This window comes from Capra hircus, chromosome 8, assembly GCF_001704415.2.
Source record: "Capra hircus breed San Clemente chromosome 8, ASM170441v1, whole genome shotgun sequence".
NCBI classification, from domain to species: Eukaryota; Metazoa; Chordata; class Mammalia; order Artiodactyla; family Bovidae; genus Capra; species Capra hircus.
The window spans coordinates 80,879,804-80,901,312 of record NC_030815.1 but is presented as its reverse complement, the minus strand read 5'-3'; the positions used below and the strand labels follow the sequence as shown (position 1 = coordinate 80,901,312).

General features: G+C 45.7%; 1 protein-coding gene across 1 annotated transcript in view; it reads left to right on the top strand.

Annotated features, from left to right (window-relative positions):
- The window catches only part of FBP1 (fructose-bisphosphatase 1), a 31,235-nt gene continuing 26,540 nt past the window's right edge, over positions 16,815-21,509 (top strand). Inside the window, exon 1 of the mRNA XM_005684138.3 lies at positions 16,815-17,121. Coding sequence (XP_005684195.1) covers positions 16,952-17,121 — 170 coding nt within the window. The 5' untranslated portion in view covers positions 16,815-16,951. The remainder of the gene's footprint in view (positions 17,122-21,509) is intronic.

Here is a 21,509-nt window from a genome sequence, read left to right as displayed (position 1 = left end):
GTGGCGATTTCTGAAAAATTAAATATACACCTACCATATGGTCCTGCCATCTCACCCCTAGATATCTTCCCAAGGGAAATGAAAACATTTGTACCCACAAATGTTCGTAGCAGTTTTATTTGTAACAGACTCAAACTGGGAACAGCCCATATTTCTCAACAGCTAAATGGTTTGATTCTGGTATATCAGTACAATGGAATACTATTTAGCAATAAAAAGAGACTATTGATATTAGCAACAATGTAGATGAATCTCAAAATAATTATTACATGTAACAGAATAGAAGAAGGGTGCATGCTGTATGATCCCATTCACACGAGATCCTAGAAAATACAAACTAATTAATCTAGAACAATGACAAGCAAAGTGGTTGCCTGAATATGTGTGTGTTCTCCTGTACGCAGGCAGAGGGCCAGGCTGGGTGCGAGAGTCAGTGGAGGGGGTAGATTGTAAATATAATGAGGAAATTGAGGGGGCAATGATATGTTTATTATTTTGATTGTGAAGTTATTTCTACACATGTCAAAGTTTATCAAATTGTGTGTTTTAAATGTATGCAATTTATTATTAAATATACCTCAACAAACTGTTTTTATGAAAGGAAGATCTCGTTAGGGGTTCTTACTTCCTGTGGTTCTCCAATAGCAGCAGGAAGAAGGGGTCTAGAGCGGAATCTGGTGACAAAGCAGCCCTGGGTCATTTGGCTGGCGGCTCACACACCCCCAGGAGCACCTCCAAGGGACTCAGTACTCTCCAGTGCTAAGGCAAGAAAATGTTCCAAAGGATGGTTCTGACTGTATTTGAATTATAATTAAAGTTGCAAATAACCCAAAATGAATAAAGACTTCCCAGCTAATGTATTACTCCTAATTTAATTGGTCTCTGAATGAGAGCTTCAGCCTTTCTCAGAGGCAAAATTTTCCAAATGAAGTGACTTTAAACTGCTAAGTAATTGTAAACTGGGGGGCTTCATCACAAGAACAACTGTTATTGTTCCTTGATTACTTGCACCATTGGATTGTTTGCTCATTACCATTAGAACCCCTGGGACTCTGAGCTAGAGGCCCTTACAGCACAGAAAATATTTTACAAGACCTACTGGAATGGAGAGTTCCCCACAGCAGATTGGCCCGAAACAGCTGATTTTCTGAATTATCTTGATTTATCTTGATTTTCTGAATATTTGGAAAATCTTAAAGCCTATTTCAGGCTTCCCTGGTAGCTTAGTGGTAAAGAATCCGCCTGCACTCCAGGAACTGCAGGAGATAGCGGTTCAATCCCTGGGTTGGGAAGATCCTTTGGAGGAGGAAATTGCAACCCACTCCATATTCATGCCTAAGAAATCTCGAGGAAAGAGGAGCCTGATGGGCTACAGTCCATGGGGTCGCAAAAGGAATCAGACATGACTTAGCGACTAAATAATAACAACAACAACAAAGCCCATTTGTTGAAGAAATGAACAGCCTGTGCCGCTCACTCAAATAACCTCCAACCTACTATCCTTGTGTTTGGAAACATCAATTTTTACTTAGCCCAAGGATCTAGGTTACGAGCTCTGAGGTTGTCCCATGGAATCAGTATCTTGATTGTTCAATAGTTTTGAGGTGTAGCCAGGTATACCTGGAGAGGCTGCTGGAGCAGAAATGAGTGGAAACAAAGATCTCTGTTTTAGATGATTTCTCATCAGCTGTGTGATGTGGACATGTGATTGGACCCCTCTGAGACACAGGCAGAGAGAACTGGTGGGAAGAACTATTCGCCTGCTGCGCCAGTGCTCAGTGGCTTATTAGCAGGCAAATCGTTGTATCGCTTTCATTCCCTCCTCTTGAGCAATAACTGCGACTGCAGAGAGTTGCTATTATTACTGAACATGATCAGCTATGTGAAAACATTTTGTACTTGCTAAAAATTTTCTTTTTGTCATCTGTAAAATGAAGGAATTTAATTAGAGGATTTGAACAGTCCTGTGTTAATTCCCTGTGTCCGCCATAACAAAGTACCATAAATTGGGTGACTTAAAAATACAGAAATGTATTCCCACACATTTCTGGAGGTTAAATCTGAAATCAGGGTGTTGGCAGGGCTGTATTTCCTTTGATGGCTCTAGGGGAGAAACCCTCCTTGACACTTAGCACTTGTGGCGGGGGGGAGGGAGGGTCCCAAGTGCTTCTTGGCTTCTGGCTAAATCACTCTAGCCTCTGCCTCCATCTCCAGAAGGGGAAACGATAGGGACTCTTATAAATTGCTGGCAGGAATGCAAAATGGTACAGCTTCTTTGGAATGCTGGTTTGCAGGTTTCTTACAAAACTAACATACTCTTGTCATACAAACCAGCAATCATGGTCTTTGGTATTTACTTAAAGGAGTTGAAAAGTTATGTCCACACAAAACTCTGCAGAATGGTGTTTAGAGCCACTTCAGTCATTATTGCCAAAACTTGGAAGCAACCAAGATATCCTTCAGTAGATGAATGGTCAAATAAACTGTGGTTCTTCTAGATAATGGGATATTAGTCAGCACTCAAAAAAAAAAAAAAAAAAAAAAAAAAAAGAATTATCAAGCCACAAAAAGACATGGAAAAAACTTAAGAATGAATATTATTAAGTGAAAAAAGCTAATCTGAGAAAGCCACACTGTGTATGATTCCAATTATGACATTTGGGAAAGGGCAAGACTATGGAGATACTGAAAAGATCAGGGGTTGCCAGTGGCAAGGTTGTGGGGAGAAATAAATCAGAAGAACAGAGAGGATTTTTAGGGCAATGAAAATATTCTGCATGACATTATAATGATGAATACATATCATTATACATTCGTCCAAACCCATTGAATGTTCAACACTAAGTGTGAACCTTAATGTGAACTATGGATTTTGAATGATGATATGTCAATGTAGCTTCATTTTGGGAAACAAGTGCACCATTCTAGTAAGTGAGGCTATGCATGTGTGGGACAGAAGGTATTTGTAAAAATCTCTATACCTTCCTCTCAATTTTGTTGCAGACTTAAAACTTCTGTCTAAAAAAAGTTTTTTTTCTAACATTTTTTATTTGGCTATACTGGGTCTTAGATGCAGCATGAGATCTTTGATCTTTGTTGTGCTATGCAGGACCTTTAGCTGTGCCATGTGGGGTGTAGTTCCCTGACCAGGGATTGGGAGCACAGAGTTTTAGCCCCTGGACCATCAGGGAAGTCCCCCCAAATAGAGTCTTCTTGAATATATGAAATGAGTGGGCATAGGAATCTGGAAGGTCCATGAAGAGCTCCAGAGGGGCAGAAGACAAAGCAGAAGGGCGTGTGACCAAGGAGCCCAGGGAGTGTTGCAAGAAAAAGGGTGTAGTCGACAACGTCTAATATTCCTGAGAAGTCAAGAGGATGATTGAAAATGTACTCCAAAGTTAGCAACGTGGAAGTTATCAGTAACCCTGGCAAGGGTTCATTCAATGAGCAAGTATGAACAAGTAGGCGTCAAAGTTAACCCATAGTAGGGTGTGAAAATGGAGCAAGTTTTTATCCTCATTGACCTTTTTTACATTTTCTCAAGACTTGACTGTGAAATGGCAGCTGAAGAGAAGTAAGGGGGTCAAGGGAAGGATTTTGCTTGCTTTTCTTTTAAGATGTAGGGTTTGTATATGCTCATGGATAACGACAGATCCTTTTGTGAGGAGGTAGCTGAATATGCAAGAAGGAGCCCCTCCACAGTGGGGCAGGGTTTTCTGAGAAGGGAAGCAGGGGGGCTTCAAGGCTCAGAGGCAGGATTGGGCTTTAGGAGGAAGGAAAGAAGGTCAGATCAGAGGCAGACGCAGTTAGATTTCTCATTTGGGCAGGAGATGTTGAAGAGCTCCTACCTGAAGCTTTTATTTAATCATTGAAGTTGGAGGTGAGGGGCTGAACATTTGAGAAAAGGTGAGTGAATTGATTGGAGAAATGTCCAGCCGTGTGTGGGTTTGTGAACCTATGGTGTGACAGTTGGCATGACTCTCTCCGGCAGAGTGCCCAGAGGAGAGAGAGAGCAAGTAGCTGGATTTATCCTGGCAGAGGTGGTGAAAAGACTGGAGGGCAAGGAGACGTGAGTATTGCCAAGAATGCCATTGAAATGATGCCTTGTAGGATCGACGCTGGAAAAGGAAGGCTGGAACAAAAATGCTGGTGGAGTAGGGAAAAGTAGAGGGTGATGACCAAACCCAAGTTCACCCCTCCCTTCCTCTGTGAATGCTTCCCCAGTTACCTCATGGAGAAATGAGTCTGGCTTCCTCCTGGTTCTTGAGGCATCCATGGGTGTATGGTCCCTCACCTGATACAACTGTTATTTGTATTTATGACACTCAACAAACATTTCTTGCACCTACTATCTGCTCTCAAAGAATATTCAAAGACCATCAGAACCATACACAAATATAATAATAACAACAACAAGAAAATAATGCTGAGTATATTTTTTTTCTTGCAAGGGAAGTGAAGAAATTCACTGACATGTTTTCTGGGAGGAGAAAATTCAGAAATTAGGAAAAATAGGTTTCGTGGTGGCTATGGTAAATAAGGATGGGTGCATGTACCCCAGATAGGACATCTTAGAAAAATACAATACAGTCAATACAATACAATAATACAAAATACAGTGCAATCCCCTGGGTATTGGTCCCAAAAGAGTCTCCAGTGAGTTCTACTCCGGGTCTAGCATCCTGAGTCAGTTAGAACCAGTTGAGGTGAAGCAGCATTTCATCGTCATCTCTCCTCAGCAAGTGCTTCTCTAAGTGAAAACATTATCCTTTTACAGCACAACGTATTGTTCTGTGTCCTGGGTCAGCAAGGGCAGTTCCTGGCCTCCTTGGAGCTTGGAGCCCAGGGTGCAGGGCAGAAAAGGGACAGAGCACAGTAATAAGTGGATGATGGAGGAGGTCCAAAGGGCAGTGTGGGCCCACAAGAGGGGAGCTGACCCAGCCCCTAGGGAGCTGGACCTCAGAGACGTCTCTGGTGGCCAAGGATTACCAGGGCAAGTAAGAGAGGGGTGGGCTGTTTCAGGCAGGAAAAGAGCAGATGGCCCAGCTTTGAGACTGGAAAGAGATGGGTCTTGGGGAAGACCTTAACTCCACAGATCCTGGAAGCCAGACAGTAGACAGTAGACTCCTAAGGTCCTTTCCCTGCTGCTTAGCTGTGTGACCTGGGGGAACTACTTAACATCTCCAAACCAGCTTCCTCATTAAAGTGGAATGAGTGAAATCATAGCTGCATTTATTCATAAGAGTGTGTGGGATCAAGTGAGACCATTTGTTTAAAACCATACTTTGCACAATGCTAGGCATAGAATGAGCACTCAACAAACATTAGCTGTTATTACTACTCTGAGTCAAAGAATGTAAGAGAAGGAAGACATTTTGCAAAAACTTTTAGTTTCACCTCCTTATTTTAGAAATGAGGAAGTTTGGCCCAAAGAGATTAGGTGACATTCATAATTAAGATGAGCCGGTTTTTATCAGAGTTGGTCCTGGAATCTGAGTGTTCTCTTTCATGGTCTCATGCCATGAGATAGAATCATGTTGAGTGCCAGCGTTCAAATTCCAACTCTGCTACTTATCACTGTATGGCATTAGGCAGAAGAGTAAATCTGTCCAAGCTTTATGTAAATGAGTTAAGAATCTCAGGAGATTGTCATAGGGATTAATCAGAGACAGGCTATGGGGACACATTCAAGAAACCCAGCCCATGGATGCTTCATTATGCCCCTTTTCTAACCTTTCTGCTATTTTGCTAAAATGATGACGGTATCACTAGCTGGGGCATAGATGAGTGCCCAGCTGGATGGTGAAATGGTCAAGACCTCCCTGTGCAGTCTTTGGTCCAGGGCAGTGGCCTTAAAGAGCTTGTCAGGTTTAGTAGGTGCAAATTCATTGTCACAGAGGGAGCTCCAGGACCAAATGCGCAAACAAGAGCAGGGGCCTGTTTTGGGGAGTGAGGGAGCTGAAGCGTGGGAGAGGGTGAAGAGGGAGTTGAGGCGTGGGGTTTAGTACTGTGCAGTGGTGGTTTTAGACATCCTGCTCAAGAGCTGACATTTTTCCCCTGCCAATAGGGAGACTTGAGAGATTCTAGAGTGAAGAAGTGACAAGATCTGATTATCTTCAAGAGCAGTAAGGCATTAAGGGCAGAGAATGAGAGGATGGGAACTGGCAAAAAGTGGGGAGATGGGAGAGCTGTTTCAGAAGCAGAATGATTGGGTGTGAGGGCCCAGGAGTGCCAAGATTAGCCCCAGGAATTTGGATTACTGGCCCATGGTCACCCTGAGATTACACACTTGCATGGTCAGAGAGCTGGCAGTGGCATCTTGCTTAAATTGTGCTCAGGGTCCTGGATTTATTCCACATGGTGTCTGAAGTGTGGGGACCTCTGAGTAGCTCAGTACCTATGTACCTAATTTATTACATGTCCCCTTGGAAGCCCTTATGCTGTCAAGACCCTGGAAGTAGAAGGGGCTTGCATTCTCAGGAAACAAAATTACAGAATAAACGATACAAAACCATTTCACGGAGCAAAGAATGCCAGGAAGCACATGAAACAGGGCAATGAGGTGCAAACTGATCATAGGAAGATTTCTTAGGAAATGACCTTTGATTCAAGTGATGCGCTGCATGCGCTCAGCCATGTCCGACTTTTTGTGATCCCATGGACTGTAGCCCGCCAAGCTCCTCTGTCGATGGATTTCTCCAAGCAAGAATACTGGAGTGGGTTGCCATTTCCTTCTCCAGGGGATCTTTCTGATCCAGGGATTGAATGTATGTCTCCTGCTTGGCAGGCGGATTTTTTTGCCATTGAGCCACCAGGGAAGCCCCTTTGATTCAAGACTGAACAACAAAAGGAATGGGGCAAATGAAAAGCTTATAGAAAAATGTATATAAGAATAAGCAAAGAGGGCAGCAGGTGTAAAGTTCAAGGTAGAAATGGCTTGGCGTGCTCAAGGAACAGGGCTTCCTAGGTGGCAACAGTGGTAAAGAACCCACCTGCCAATGCAGGAGACGTAGGAGACATGAGTTCAGTCCCTGGGTAGAGAAGATCCCCTGGAGGAAAGCATGGCAACCCACTCCAGTATTCTTGCTTGGAGAATTCCAAAGACAGAGGACCCTGGCAGGCTACAGTCCACAGGGTCTCAAGGAGTCAGACACGACTGAAGAGACACAGCACAGACACTCACACATTCAAGGAACAGTAAGAAGGCCAGGGTGGCTAGAAGGGGGTGAGGGGGAGGAATGAGGAACAGCCATAGGAGATAAGGTTAGAAAGAGAAGCAACAGCCAGATGATGAAAGGCCTGAGAATAAACTGTAGGGGGTCAAATCAAAAGTCAGGAGGCGAGCTGAAGGAAGTTGATTCAACCTCTGCTTGATTGCCTGTCAAATGTGTGAAGATTCTGTCATATTCCTCATAAATTTTTACTTTTGCACCACATATTTTTAGCTCCTTCTATTGTTCCTCATATTATATTTTCAGTTCCTCCAATGGCTCCTCATATGGCAAAGCCCTGTAGCTCTTCATGTCCTCTCTGACCTTCTGGCTCCATGAAACTCCTCCCGCACCATGCTCCATTCTACAATTGCTCCTCCTCTCCCATCCATCCCATGACTTAGGGATCCATTCTCCTACCTAGAAATCAGCCTACTTTTCTTACCCCCACTGATAGTAACTAGGCTAATGATTGCAACAGCAGGATGGAACTCAAAGTGGAGGAGAGGGCTCAGCCAGCCCTGTAGGGACCTCTGAAGCTGGACTGACCCACCAGAGGAGTCTGAAGGTAGGGCAGGGGGGCCAGAACTTCTATCCCCCTGCCAACCTGTCATTGGCTCTAGGCTGCTATGGGAAAGGTCATGGCACAGAAGAAGTGGCTCTCTTGTGCCCAGGAGGTAGTTCCAGGAGCTGGAGAACAAGTTCTTTATCCTCGGTGAGGAATTGGTGACATACTACAGCATCCACTATGAAAACCAAGACGACTAGGAGCCGAGGTGAGGCAAGGGTCTCTCTGTATCTCTCAGCTTCCCTTTCCTGTGTCATCACTCAGACCCTCTCTTCCCTTGGAGGAAAGTGTACAACCAACGGTATTTCCAGACTTACGTTCTACCAGCTTAGATTTACCCACTGGTTCCAACAAAAATCCAGTGTTGAACTCCTACTGGTTCAGATAAGTGATCATTCCTCAGCTAATGAGTGTCATTATAGGGATAACACTGGATCTGCTCTAGTTTATTTATTTACTTTAATACTTTTATTTATTTTTTATCTTTGATTGTGCTGGGTCTTTGTTGCTGCATGTGGGCTTTCTCCAGTTGCTAGCGGGGGCTACCCTTTGTTGTGGTACACAGGCTTCTCATGGTCCTGGCTTCTCTTGTTGCTGAGCATGGGTTCTAGGGCCCATGGGCTCAGTAGTTACAGCTTCTGGGACCTCGAGCACAGGCTCATTAGTTGTGGCACACTGGTTTAGTTTCCTGTGGCATGTGGACTCTTCCCAGACCAGGGCTCAAATCCATGTTTCCTTCACTGACAGGCAGATTCTGAACCACTGAGCCATCTGGGAAGCCCTCTAATTTATTTTAAAAATGCAAATAATTATGAACGTTAGCACTCTGCCTGTTTACAGGTCAAATGAAATACATCAATAAAAGCATAGCACATGAAAATTAATAGATGGTCAATCTACTGCTATTGTTAGGATTTAGATAGTTATCAAGGGTTGGTATCCAGGATTGAACATTCTGGAGCCAAAAGGAACAAGAAATAGCATAAGAGAGCTGAGCTGAATTTGAGGGACAGTGAGTCAACCATGTTCACAAGGTGGAGGATTTTAAAAAAAATAGTGTTTGTCCCTTTGGCTGCATCGTCTTAGTTGTGTCATACAGGCTGTTCTAGTTGTTGTATGTGGGCTTAGGTGCTCTGCAGCATGTGGGATCTTAACTCCTCCACTGGGGATTGAACCTGCGTCCCCTGCATCACAAGGCAGATTCTTAACCACTGGACCACCAGGAAAGTCCCCAAGGTGGAGGGTTTTGATGGGAGAAGGATAGTAAGTCTGGAGAAGAGCATTTCATATAAAAGGACAAACACCAGTTAACTCTTTGCTTCTTGGGCAACTTTTCAGGAGAAATACTGCAGAATGCTAAAAGCAGGGCGATGGGCCTTGGAAAAGAAATATTTCCTTAAATATAAAACTTGAAATATAAAGACTAATATTTTGGGCCTATCAATGGGTAATAGCAGCTCTGTTTAAGTGTTTATCCCCTTACGTGCCAGACATTTAGTTCCTTGGGATCTCAGATTTGGTGGGACATAAAAGGCATCTAGTCCAGCCCAGCCTAGCCCTCCTGAAGTTTATTCCCTTGGAAACCATCTCTAATAAGAAGTGAAATGCTCAGGACTCGGGTGGGGCAGGCCTGCTGGATTCTGAGTACCAGCTCTCCGCAGCCTGGAGATGTTAACCAGTTACCCTATCTCACTAAACACATTTTATCTGCCTGTGAAGTAGGATGGTTGTTTCAGTTCAGAGGGGTGTCATGATGGCAGAGTGCTCAACTCCCAGCTGGGCAGGCAGGACACACTAAGTACACAAAAGCTCATCTGTCCAGCTCATCTGGTGCTTCCTGTCACCCACAATGGAGGGAAGCCCACCACTTACAAAGGTAACCAGGTAACCATCCCCTCATATAGGCCACTTTGCATGGTGGTCAGGTACACAGACTCCGGAGCTAGATGGCCTGGGTCTACATGTCTACTTATCTCACTGAGCAATACTTTGTTCATCTGTTAATTGGGGATAATGATTGTAGCCACCTTATAAGATTATACAGCAATGCAGCTACAGTGTTTAAGAACCTCCTCGTTCACCCTACAGTAAGTATGAACACGTGCTATGTAAGCTTTGTTATGTGAATAGTGACTACCGAACTGAGGAAGAGTGTGTTGGTTGAAAAAGACAGTTTGGTTTATTCAGGAGGCCAGCAACCTGGGGAAAAGGCAAACTCATATCCAAGGAACAACTCCAAAGATCCTGCTCTACCATGAAAGTTTTTAAAGGAAGAATCATTTAGGGAGGTGACCAGAGCCTTCATTATCCTCCACTCTTTGCAGGCTCCCTTCTGATTGGTTGGTGGTGAGTTAACAGGGTGGTATTTCTGGAATCTTGGGCTTAGCCTGAAGTTACCATCCTCCACTTGGGTAGGGGCCTTAATTCCTACAGAAGAACGCCAAGATAGTCTTGTGTATTTCACTCGAGGAGGATCCAGGACCTTGCCCCATGGCTGCATTATTGTTTCTTGACTGCTCCTCTTCATTTCTGTGTTCCCTCCCTTTGTTGTTGTTCAGTCACTCAATCGTGTCCAACTCTTTGCGACCCCATGAACTGCAGCACGCCAAGCTTCCCTATCCTTCACTATCTCCTGGAGTTTGCCCAGATTCATGTCCATTAGTCAGTGATGCCATCCAACCCTCATCCTCTCTTGCCCTCTTTTCCTCTTGCCCTCAATCTTTCCTAGCACCAGGTGTTTTTTTTCTTTTCCAATGAGATGGCTCTTTACACCAGGTGGCCAAAGTATTGGAGCTTCAACTTCAGCATCAGTCCTCCCAATTACTATCCAGGGTTGATTTCCTTTCTGATTGACTGGTTTGATCTCCTTGCTGCCCAAGGGACTCTCAAGAGTCTTCTCTAGCCTCACAGTTCAAAAGCATCAATTCTTCAGCACTCAGCCTTCTTTATCATCCAACTCTCACATCCATGACTACTGGAAAAATCATAACTTTGACTGTACAGACGCTTGTCAGCAAAATAGTGCCTCTGCTTTTTAATACACTGTCTAGGTTTGTCATAACTATTATTTTTTGACTGCTTTTCCTTTGTTTCTGCATTCCCACCCTTATTTGATTAACAACTATTTGAATCTGCCCTTTGGAATTCAGGGAAGGTCAAGGAGACTGACTGAAGCTTTCTTCCTACCAACAAGAAATGGAAGACATGAAAAGGATGTGTATCCAGGAGGGCCCTACAGGGTCCTGTTGTGTTTCAACAGCTGTTGCTTTTATACAAAAGCAGAAGGAAGTTCCCTTGTTATCAGTAAGGGGTGAAAAGGACATGGAAACGGAGATTCAGATTGTATTTGCCTATTGCACAGTTATGTCCCATCCATCATGTTATTGACTGTGACTAGTTCTTTTCTGAGTCAGAGTACATAAAGTCTTCACCTGGGTGTTAGCCAGAGTCAGGAAGGTGCATGATTGGAGGACAGTGGGCACCTCCACAAACAGGATTTCTCCCTCCTGCCTACACCTGTGCCCGGCAGAGCTGCTCCTTGCTGGCTGCAGTGATTTCTCCTCCTCGATCATCACAAAACACACTGACCTCACACAACACTGTAGATGTAAATGGCATGTGTATGGCATTACCAACTTTGTTACAGTTCTTCCTCCTGTGAACAAGCAGTGATCACCAATTTCCTCACTCAGCTTTGTGTCAGAGGCAGGAAGTTGAGAAGTAGCAATCTGGGTGATCACTCAACACCCCTGCCACCCACCCCCTGAAATGAAAGTACTTCTGCTTGTTCCCCCACACCTCAAGGCAGCTAGTGCAACAGGGAGGTGGCCTCCCATCTTGATAATCTATTTACAAAAACTTTTAAGCATCCTCCTTAGGTTTAAGAAATTCCTTAACCTCTGCTCTAAGGCATGGAGGCCATTTTCCTCCCCCTCAGAATCCAATTGTTTGGAAATAGTTGAATAGTCTCTTAAGGGGCCCCAAAGTCTTAAGTAGGACTCCTAAAGCCCCCCTTTTTTTAGCTGTTTCTACTGGACCTAGAGACCACAGAGCTGGGTTTACTTTCTCTAAAATTGTTGTTGTTCCGTCACTAAGTCATGCCCGATGCTTTGTGACCCCATGAACTGCAGCACACCACACTCGCTTCCCTGTCCTTCACTATCTCCTGGAGTTTGTTCAGATTCATGTCCATTAGTCAGTGATGCCATCCAACCATCTCATACTCTGTTGCCCCCTTCTCCTCTTGTTCTCAATCTTTCCCAGTATCAGGATCTTTTCCAGTGAGTCGGCTCTTCACATCAGGTGGCCAAATTATTGGAGCTTCAACTTCAGCATCAGTCCTTCCAGTGAATATTCTGGGTTGATTTCCTTTAGGATTGACTGGTTTGATCTCCTTGCCGTCCAAAGGACTCTCAAGATATGGGCCACTAAGTTTTCAGGTTCTATTATAACCTCTTCCAGGGCTAGTGAAAGCTGTGTTCTTCCCTCCTGAGATATATCCCCATTCATAATGAAATAGTTAGCCCTGGTGGCTCAGAGGTTAAAGCGTCTGCCTGCAATGCAGGAGACCTAGGTTCGATCCCTGGGTTGGGAAGATCCCCTGGAGGAGGAAATGGCAACCCACTCCAGTATTCTTGCCTGGAGAATCCTATGGGTGGAGGAGCCTGGTGGGCTACAGTCCACGGGGTCGCAAAGGGTCAGACACGACTGAGCGACTTCACTTTGACTTTCTTTCATAATGAAACAAGACGGAAGGGGGCAAGGCACAACTTTTTTTTTTTTTTTAAACTTGATATGCCTTTTAATTTTGTAATCCACATATGCTTTTTTTTTTTTTTTTTTTTTTCACTTTACAAGACTGTATTGGTTTTGCCATACATTGACATGAATCCACCACGGGTGTACATGCGTTCCTAAACATGAACCCCCCTCCCACCTCCCTCCCCATAACATCTCTCTGGGTCATCACCGTGCACCAGCCCCAAGCATGCTGTATCCTGCGTCGGACATAGACTGGCGATTCGATTCTTACATGATAGTATACATGTTACAATGCCATTCTCCCAAATCATCCCACTCTCTCCCTCTCCCTCTGAGTCCAAAAGTCCGTTATACACATCTGAAGGCACAACTTTTAAAAGCCTGACAGAGCCACAGGACATGAAAATAAATTAAAAAACTGGTTAGAACCAACTAGGTCCAAGATGGTGGAAGATTTGACTTCCAGTAGAGCTTGAGACTCGTTATATGTTTATTGTAATACATTAGCATGCCAAATGACATACTAACCAGTGCCATGATTGTTCAGAGGCTAACCACAGAAGACCAAAAAGTGTACAGTGGCCCAGTTCCTGGAAATCCCCAACTCCTTCCCCAGGATTAGTTAGAATAATTCTCCCACTCATTAGCCTTTGAAATTACCCAGTCCATAAAAATTAACCATACCATATTCTGGCATGTTTTGCCTTCTGAGATGGCACACTCTGCCTGTGGAGTGTCTTTTTCGCTAAATAAATCCACTTCTTACCTCTCACTTTGTCTCTTACTGAATTCTTTCTGCAATAGACATCAAATGTGTGATCTCAATTTAAAAGAAGCCAGGTTCAAGTCTCAGCCTGTAGGTTGAAGTCCCAATCTGGCTTCCACCTGGGTTTGAGTCCTGGCACATGGGTTCAAGTCCCAACCAATGTTGCATGGTTTCAATTAGGTCAAAACTTAGAGACTTTTACTTGAAGGGTCTCATTTCACATGCCAATGGTTCTAAAAAAGAACCTCCTGTTAGGTCTGCCCAATGCCCCTTTAACAGCACACTCCTGTTGGAACATTCTTCCCTTCAAGGTGGTCAAGACTGAGCAGAAATGGCTTCAAGAACTATTAAAAATTCTACTTTTTCTTCTTCCACTTCTTAGACAACCCAGGGCTCCTCTGGGGAGACCGGGATTATACTCCAAGGAGCCGACTCGGGAGCCCCTAGTCCCTGTCAGTGCTCCTCTGCTTCACAGAGGCTGATTGGGGCATTCCCTTTTACCTACTGTCTCCCTTCTTGCTGGAAGCACATTGATTGGGCCTGCACCCTGGTCCCTCAGCATATTCACCTGCATTCATCCATCAGTGCCATGGGTTACTCAGTGTGCCCTAGGGGGCAACAGCCAGGAGAGTGGTTTGTCTCTTTAGCTGCTTGTCCTCCTTTTCCTCCTCAGCCAATATCTGGGTTATTGAACACTGCCAACAGAAATACCCACCACGTGACAGTCTGCGGGCATTTGGACCCACTGCTACTTTCTGCAACTTCCCTTAGATGTTGGGGGCCACTCTGAGGTGTAAAGTATAACCACTGGGTCGCTCTCAGGGGCATCTCTATAAAGAGCTGTATACTGTCAGAGGCATTCTCTACCTTCTCTAAGAATGTTGATGGGTTTTCATTGCCTCCTGTTGAGTGTTTCTGACTTTTCCCATTTATAGGTCTCCAGGCAGCAGCCTTTGCCCCTTTAAGTAGGAGACTTTGATGATGCTCAAGTCGGGCCCTGCCCAGTCTCTACAGAATCCCATGTAGGTCAGTGGTGGGCACCACTCCTGTAGCTGGTCTCCAGATCTGGTGACTGGGCTGAGTTTGGTGTTGCTGCAGCCCCATAAGGCACTGTACTAATGGGATCTTGTTCCACTTTTCTAATCTTTTGCAATAAAGATCCAACTGCGGGACGGTGTTGCAATTTAGAGACCTATCTTCTGGCCACTTTTCTTGATTTTCTATTGAGGACTGGGGCCAGGCAACATTCCTGAGAAACGCCATCTGGTATTTTGAATGGGTTAATACCGCAAAGATTTCCAATTTACAATACATTCCGATGAACAACAATTGGGAACAGAAAAGTTGTTTTCCATTCTGATGTACCACAGTCAGCCATTCTCAAGGGCTGACTAATGTGAGTTATAGATACCAGAGTTTGCTTGTCCTGAGCCTGAAAGTAGATTTTCCTATGGTTGCTAAGGAACTCAATTTCAATTAATTTATTAACAGATAAGACAATCAGACATTGAAGACGAGACAAACAAGGCAAAAACATAAACTAGAACCCTATGACTCTAAACCAGAGTGAACCCAGACCTGCAGCCAAAGCCTCAGAACTCGAACCCCAGTTTAGTAGTCAGCTTCTGCCACTTGAAAGGGTGAGTTCAAGAACCTTATCCACCCATGTGTTCCCTGCATGCAAAAGTCTCTTGTTTCTTATTGAAAAGGGACTCAAATTGCCCCCCACCCTCATCACAGAAAAAGGTGGCTTCTAAACCAGAGGTCTGCAGTCTCCCACCGGAAGGAATGCAACCTCTCACAGTAGTAGGAAGGGAGTTCTCATTCACAGAGACCTCTGGTTCCTTAGTGGCAGGAATGCAACCTCCCAGTGATAGAAATCAGGACCTGGTCTGGAACCCAGGGTGAAATCAGAAACCCAAGCCCAACTGAGTGCTTCTCAAATTCTGGTCTAAAAGGTGAGGCTATCCTGACATCCCCAGCCATTGTAGCACCAGTTCTGAATTCTACTCACCCTCTGAAGTCTACTGGCATTGAACAGAGTTGTGCAGGTGGCCACTTGGCTCACAGAGACTGAGCCAGCGAACAGTCTGAACCAGTAGACACCCAACAGAATGATGTCTGCCCAGGAGGACCTGGACAATCTGACCAAAATCAGAAGCAAATTAGTCCACTTCACTCCAGTGTGGCCAGCTCCCCTTGTCCCTGACCAGGGCACATGTCCTACCAGAATTGCCAGAAATTGTACAGAACTCAGTGGGCCCATCTTTTGGGGTGCTTGTAAGGAGACAAGGGCTAGCTCTCAAAGCAAGGTCTCACTAATAGCACATGCTCAGTAAATGTTCCATGAATAAGTGCATGAACTGCCTTAGGACAGAAGCAATGCGCCTACAAAACCCTCCAGATGTGGCCTCAGAGCCCCTGATCTCAGTGTGGTATCCAGGACACCCCTTCCTGGGTCTGTGAACATTTTCTCTGCCAAGTGCAGTTACTGGAAAGGAAGGTCTCTACCCAGGACCAGCAGGACTTTCTGAGGCCTTCCCCCATATCAGCTCCTCTTTGAAGTACCTAGATAATATAGATAACAGTATTTGATACAAGTTTCCTGAGTTATTTTGTAGACATGAATCCGCCTCCCTCCACCCCTCCACCAAATGAAGAAACTGCTTGATGACGATGAGCGCATAGCCCTGCCACTGCCCCCTGCGGCCCCCCGCCCCCCGCAAATCTGCCCTTAAAAATGCTTTGCCAAAATGCTTTGAGGAGCTGGAAGCTTTTCAGGGTACGAGCCACCTTGTTTCCTTGCATGGCCTTGCAATAAACCTTTCTCTGCTCCAAACTCAGACTCTTTCACTTTGTTTGGCCTTACTGTGGGTTTGGCACAGCAGCTCGCATTAACAGGTCCCTTTAATAGCTCTCAGACTACAGGAATCTTGAGAACAGATCTGAATTAAGGATCCAAAACCAAGCCATCGGACAGTAAGGAACAGAGGAATCCAGTCTCTTGAAGGTGGTCAGAAGAATCAGACGACAGGACAAGCAGGGGTGGATAGAGGGCAGGGAGCAGACGACGGTGGCGGTGGGAAGCACAGCGGTTAGAGCCTGAACCTGGAGCAGCTGGGCTGCAGCGCGGGCTTCTCACTCACTAGCCTCGCTGCACTGAGCACCGCGCTTAACCTTCCCAGCTTCCGTTTTCTATCTTAGCGTGGTAGGGCGGGAATCAGGATTGCACCTCCGTTGCCAGGTCGTCTTGCGGACTGAAAAGGACCACGGCCCAGAGTAGCGCTCTACCACGCTGGAGGCAGCTGGGCAGAGGCGTGGCGCGGCGGCAGTGAGGAAGCGGAGGTGGGGGTGGGGCGGGGCACGAGGCGGGGGTACACCCTGCGGCTGGGGGAACTGAGACTGGACGAGGATCCCGGACGTCATACAGGGCCGGAGAGGGCGGGGCCGCAGTCGGAGGGGCGGGGTCCGGGGCGCGGAGGTGTTCCAGGGGGCGGAGGCCGGTGACCCGCGCCTATAGGCTACCGGCCCCCGGTGGAGCCTGGCCCGCTCCCGAGCCGCTGCGCTGACTCTGTGCTGCGGCCGCGTCCCACCGCTTTCCACCGCCCGCACCTGTCGCCCAGCGAGCCGCAACCGGGCCCCAGCATGACGGACCAGGCACCCTTCGACACCAATATCGTCACCGTGACCCGCTTCGTCATGGAAGAGGGCAGGAAGGCCCGCGGCACGGGCGAGATGACCCAACTGCTCAACTCGCTTTGCACCGCGGTCAAAGCCATCTCCACTGCCGTGCGCAAGGCGGGCATCGCGCACCTGTGAGTCAGGCTTCTGTACCCCCCAGCCCCCACCCTGGCAGAGTCCTCTTTCTCTCTGGCTGGGGATCTACCAGGCAGTACGATGTCTGGTCTTCTGCCCCTGCTGTCAGTCTGTCTCTCTGATAGCTGAGATCCCCACACACTGTCTCTGGTAGCTCCTCTGCAGAAGCTCAAACCACACTCAAGCTCTAGTTCCCCCCTCCCTCAAGCTTGTGGGTGCCCACCTCGGGGGACTGTCTCACAGTCCATACCTGCCTCCACCCTGCAACCGGCGACCCTGGGCTGAGCAGCCTTGGCACCTCTCTCGGCCTCCTCCTGGTGAAACTGACTAGCCCCATGGGCACCTGACCTGCCCACCACACCCACCCTAGCCTCTAATGGGAAAGTGCTTGGTCCCCGTGCCTCCCTTTCCGTTTTTCTATCCTTTTGCTTTCATTCCCTTTGAAATTGGGGTCCCAAGTCAGGTTTCTAATTGAGTATCTCCTTGACCCTGAACAAGTCTTGTTAAGAAGCAATGGGTAAGCCAGGCTGGGAGGAGGCTGAGAGGAAGCCCGCAGTATTTAGCGCCGTCAGGGCTTCAGTGCTGGTGTGCACGGGGCTGCAGAAGGTCTGGGGTGGGGCTTGAGATGCTGGATTTCTAAGTTCTGTGGTAGTAGGGCTGCTGGTCTGCAGATCACATTGTGCATAGTAAAAGAATGACAGGATGCAGAGATTCAACAGGTACCTTCTTGTGAGGCTTTTACGTTACTAAGACAAATACCCTTTGGTTTATTCTGGTGTGCACAAGTATTTTATGTTTAGACTGGTCCTCACTTTAGCTGAAGGATACTTAGGTTTTCAGATTGCTCATACTCCTTCCTAGTATTTCTCATACTTAGGAGCACTTCATAAGCATTGTACACAGTGCTCATAGCTGCTGAAAAAGCCCAGCCCCGAAACCTGGATTCCTTATCTCGTCAGTTCTTCACCTTTGGTTTTATGGTATGGCTTGGTAGAGCTAACTTAAAAAAATTTTTTTTATCTTATATTGGAGTATAGTTTATTAACAATGTTCTGCTAGTTTCAGTTGTACAATAAGGTGATTCGGTTATACATATGTATGTATCTTTTTAAAAACTTTTTCCCATTTCGGTTATTACAGAGTATTGGCAGAGTCCCCTGTCCTATACAGTAGGTCCTTATTGGTTATCTATTTTAAATATAACAGTGTGTACATGTCAATCCCAAACTCCCAATCTATCCAAGCTGACTCTTAAGGCAAGAGTTTATCATCATTTATTTGCAGATGTCAAGCAAAGTTGGGCCCTGATGGGAGAGGGATTGGGAAGTATGTTAGGGAGGTGGTGACTCCATTACTATTTCACCTATGGACCTTCTCAATACATGTCTAAGGAGACTTTACTTTAGGAAACATTCAATTAAATTCTTACTTTAAATGTAACATACAATAAGTAAAAGTGTCCTCACAGCTTTACCTGACTTTGAAAACCAGGGGGCTTATTTAAAAAGTGAAGGGAAGTGAAAGTAACTCAGTCAGGTCCGATTCTTTGCGACCCCATGCACTGTAGCCCACCAGGCTCCTCTATCCATAGGATTTCCTACTGTTTTAAAAAAGACTGCTTGTCATTTTTGTATTATTTAAAAATGTGTCAGCACCTTTCACAACCCCAAAGAGACTCAGAAACGCAAGATCTGCTTTGAGGTGCATCTTTCCCACCTTAGGGCTTCCCTAAGCTCAGCTCAGCTGGTATAGCATTTGCCTGCAATGAGGGAGACCCAGGTTTGATCCCTGGGTCAGGAAGATCCTCTGGAGAAGGAAATGGCAGCCCACTCCAGTACTCCTGCCTGAAAAATCCCATAGACGGAGGAGCCTGGCAGGCTACAGTCCATGGGGTTGCAAAGAGTCGGACATGACTAAATGACTTCATTTCTTTTTTTCCCACCTTATAAGTAACCTCAGATAGTGGGACCATAGGTAGTGGGATATTAGTTGAACCTGGACAAAGGGTGCCAATTTTGGCTGTATGAATTGTGTATATTTTTAAAACTAGACACCTGTAAGCACTAGGTTAAAAAATAGTTTTTGCTATAATTATAAATTCCTTTATATGTTGTGCGTGTGTGTGTGTGTGTTAGTCATTCAGTTGTGTCCAACTCTTTGCAACTCCATGGACTCTACTGTCTGTGGAATTCTCGAGGCAAGAATACTGGAGTGGGTTGCTGTGCCTTCCTCCAGGGGATCTTCCTGACCCAGTTATTGAACTTGGGTCTCTTGCATTGCAGGCAGATCCTTTCCATCTGAGTCACCAGGGAAACCCTTTATATGTTACTCAACAAAAATTCAAACCACTCAGAAGAACACAAGGGGAAAAGTGAGACCCACCTTTATCCATTTCCTGGGGTATCCACTATTCATAATTTACTGGGTTTCTTTTTTTACTAAATACTTCTCTATATTCATATAAATTTATACATGATAAGCACTTCCATGTGACTGTTTGTAAACAGCAAACAAAATGGGATCACACTTGACATGCCTTTCTGCAGTTTACTTTCACTATTCAACTCTATATGATGAGCATCCTCCAGTGTCAGGGCATGTAAACTCACCTCCTCCTTTTTAACTGCTGCATACTATTCACTAGGGTTTCCCAGGTGGCACTAGTGGTAAAGAACTTACCTGTCAGTGCAGGAGACATTGGAGAACCAGGTTTGATCCCTGGGTCAGGAAGATCCCCTGGAGGAGGGCATGGCAACCCACTTCAGTATTTTTGCCTGAAGGATCCCATGGACAGAGGAGCCCTGCAGACTGTTGTTCATAAGTCTGAAAAGAGTTGGACACAACTGAAGTGACTTAGCACACACAGTGTTCCACTGTACATGAGCTATTTGACATTTCCCGTATATTTGGGCGTGTCACTGGTCTTTCACTATTTCAAAGAGCATTGTACCCATGAAATGGGCATTTCACATGGTCCTGTGGATGGCTGACGGAGAAAGGGTAGAACCTGAACATTCAGTACTCCTGTGGGAAAGTAAGTTTGACTGTCTCTGTATCATATGTAGTTGGGGAGGGGGCCATAAGACAAGATCTTAACTTGGGCTCCAAATTATGCTTATTATCGGCTTTGATATTCTGGATGAAAAGGCTAGCGTACCTGCAAATAACTTGTTAGTGCTGCCGACTTGCCCTAGTAGGGTATCTAGCCAAAGGGACAAGATGATTGCAGACTTGCAAGAACCTTGTGGGACCAGTTTATGGATGTCAGCCCTGACTCCTCATCAGGCAGATCAGGAGTTTAAACACAGAGCCTGGAGCTCTCTCTCTTAAATTTTAGAAGTTACTGAGAGATGAGAAAGATACAGAGCTTATGCTTTAGGGAAAATATTACATGTATAGAGTTAGAATACAATAGAGAATCTTTTCAAAAGAGATTTGGCCACATAAGCTGAGTTTTAGAGGCTGGAGAAAGGTAGGAAGATGATTCCAGGCTTAGCTGCAGTACTCGAGATCTTGGTTCCTACTTGCGGGGGGTCTTCCTTTCAGAATGAGGGATCTAGGTCCCTGACCAGGATCAAACCTGGGACCTTTGCATTGGGAGCATGGCGTCTTAACCCCTGAACCACCAGGAAAGTCCCAGCAGTAGAGATTCTGAAAGATACTTTTGTATAGTTGGCAAAAATATGTGGATGTGAAAGATGGTGGCCCAGCAAGATGGGCATTTGCAGTGGGCAGGCAAAGCTGGTCATAAGGCCTGTTGGCTGGGCTGCCGTCTGAGGAAAGGTACAAGCTAGGAAGATATTTCTGGAAAAGGTGCTTATTTGGTTTGACTGAAACCTGGAACCCTTCATGTAATGTAGTGACGGAGCATTTGTGGATGTTAAATTGTGAGTGCATTGGGGGAACATTATGTGGCAAGGGTGAATACTTTATCTTTGAGGGACTGACCAAAGGAGAGAGGTACAGGTTTTTGAGTGGGGCAGTGGCACAACTGGAGATTCATCTGGGGTAGCTATGACTGGAAGTACAGAGTTAGAAGAGGGAAAGTGAAGACGTGGAAACCCAGCAGGATTCAGAACTATGGGATTAGAGGAGATGGGGGGACCTGGGAGAAGTCTCAGTGGGGACTGGGGGAGAAGGATAGTGAGGGAGGTTCTCAAAGAGCAGATCCTAGCAACTGAGATCAGGGCTGTGATGTTAAAACACAAAACAGTGAAAATAAAACCAGAATTCCAAAGGAGGGGCTGAGTTTTAGAGGCTAGAGAAGGCTAGGAAGATGATGCCGACATTATGGAGATGCTGAACTTGAGGTGTGAGAGGGGCATCCTATTGGAGATATTATCCAGCCTTCAGTTAGTGGCAATAGTCTGGAATTTGGGTATGAAGA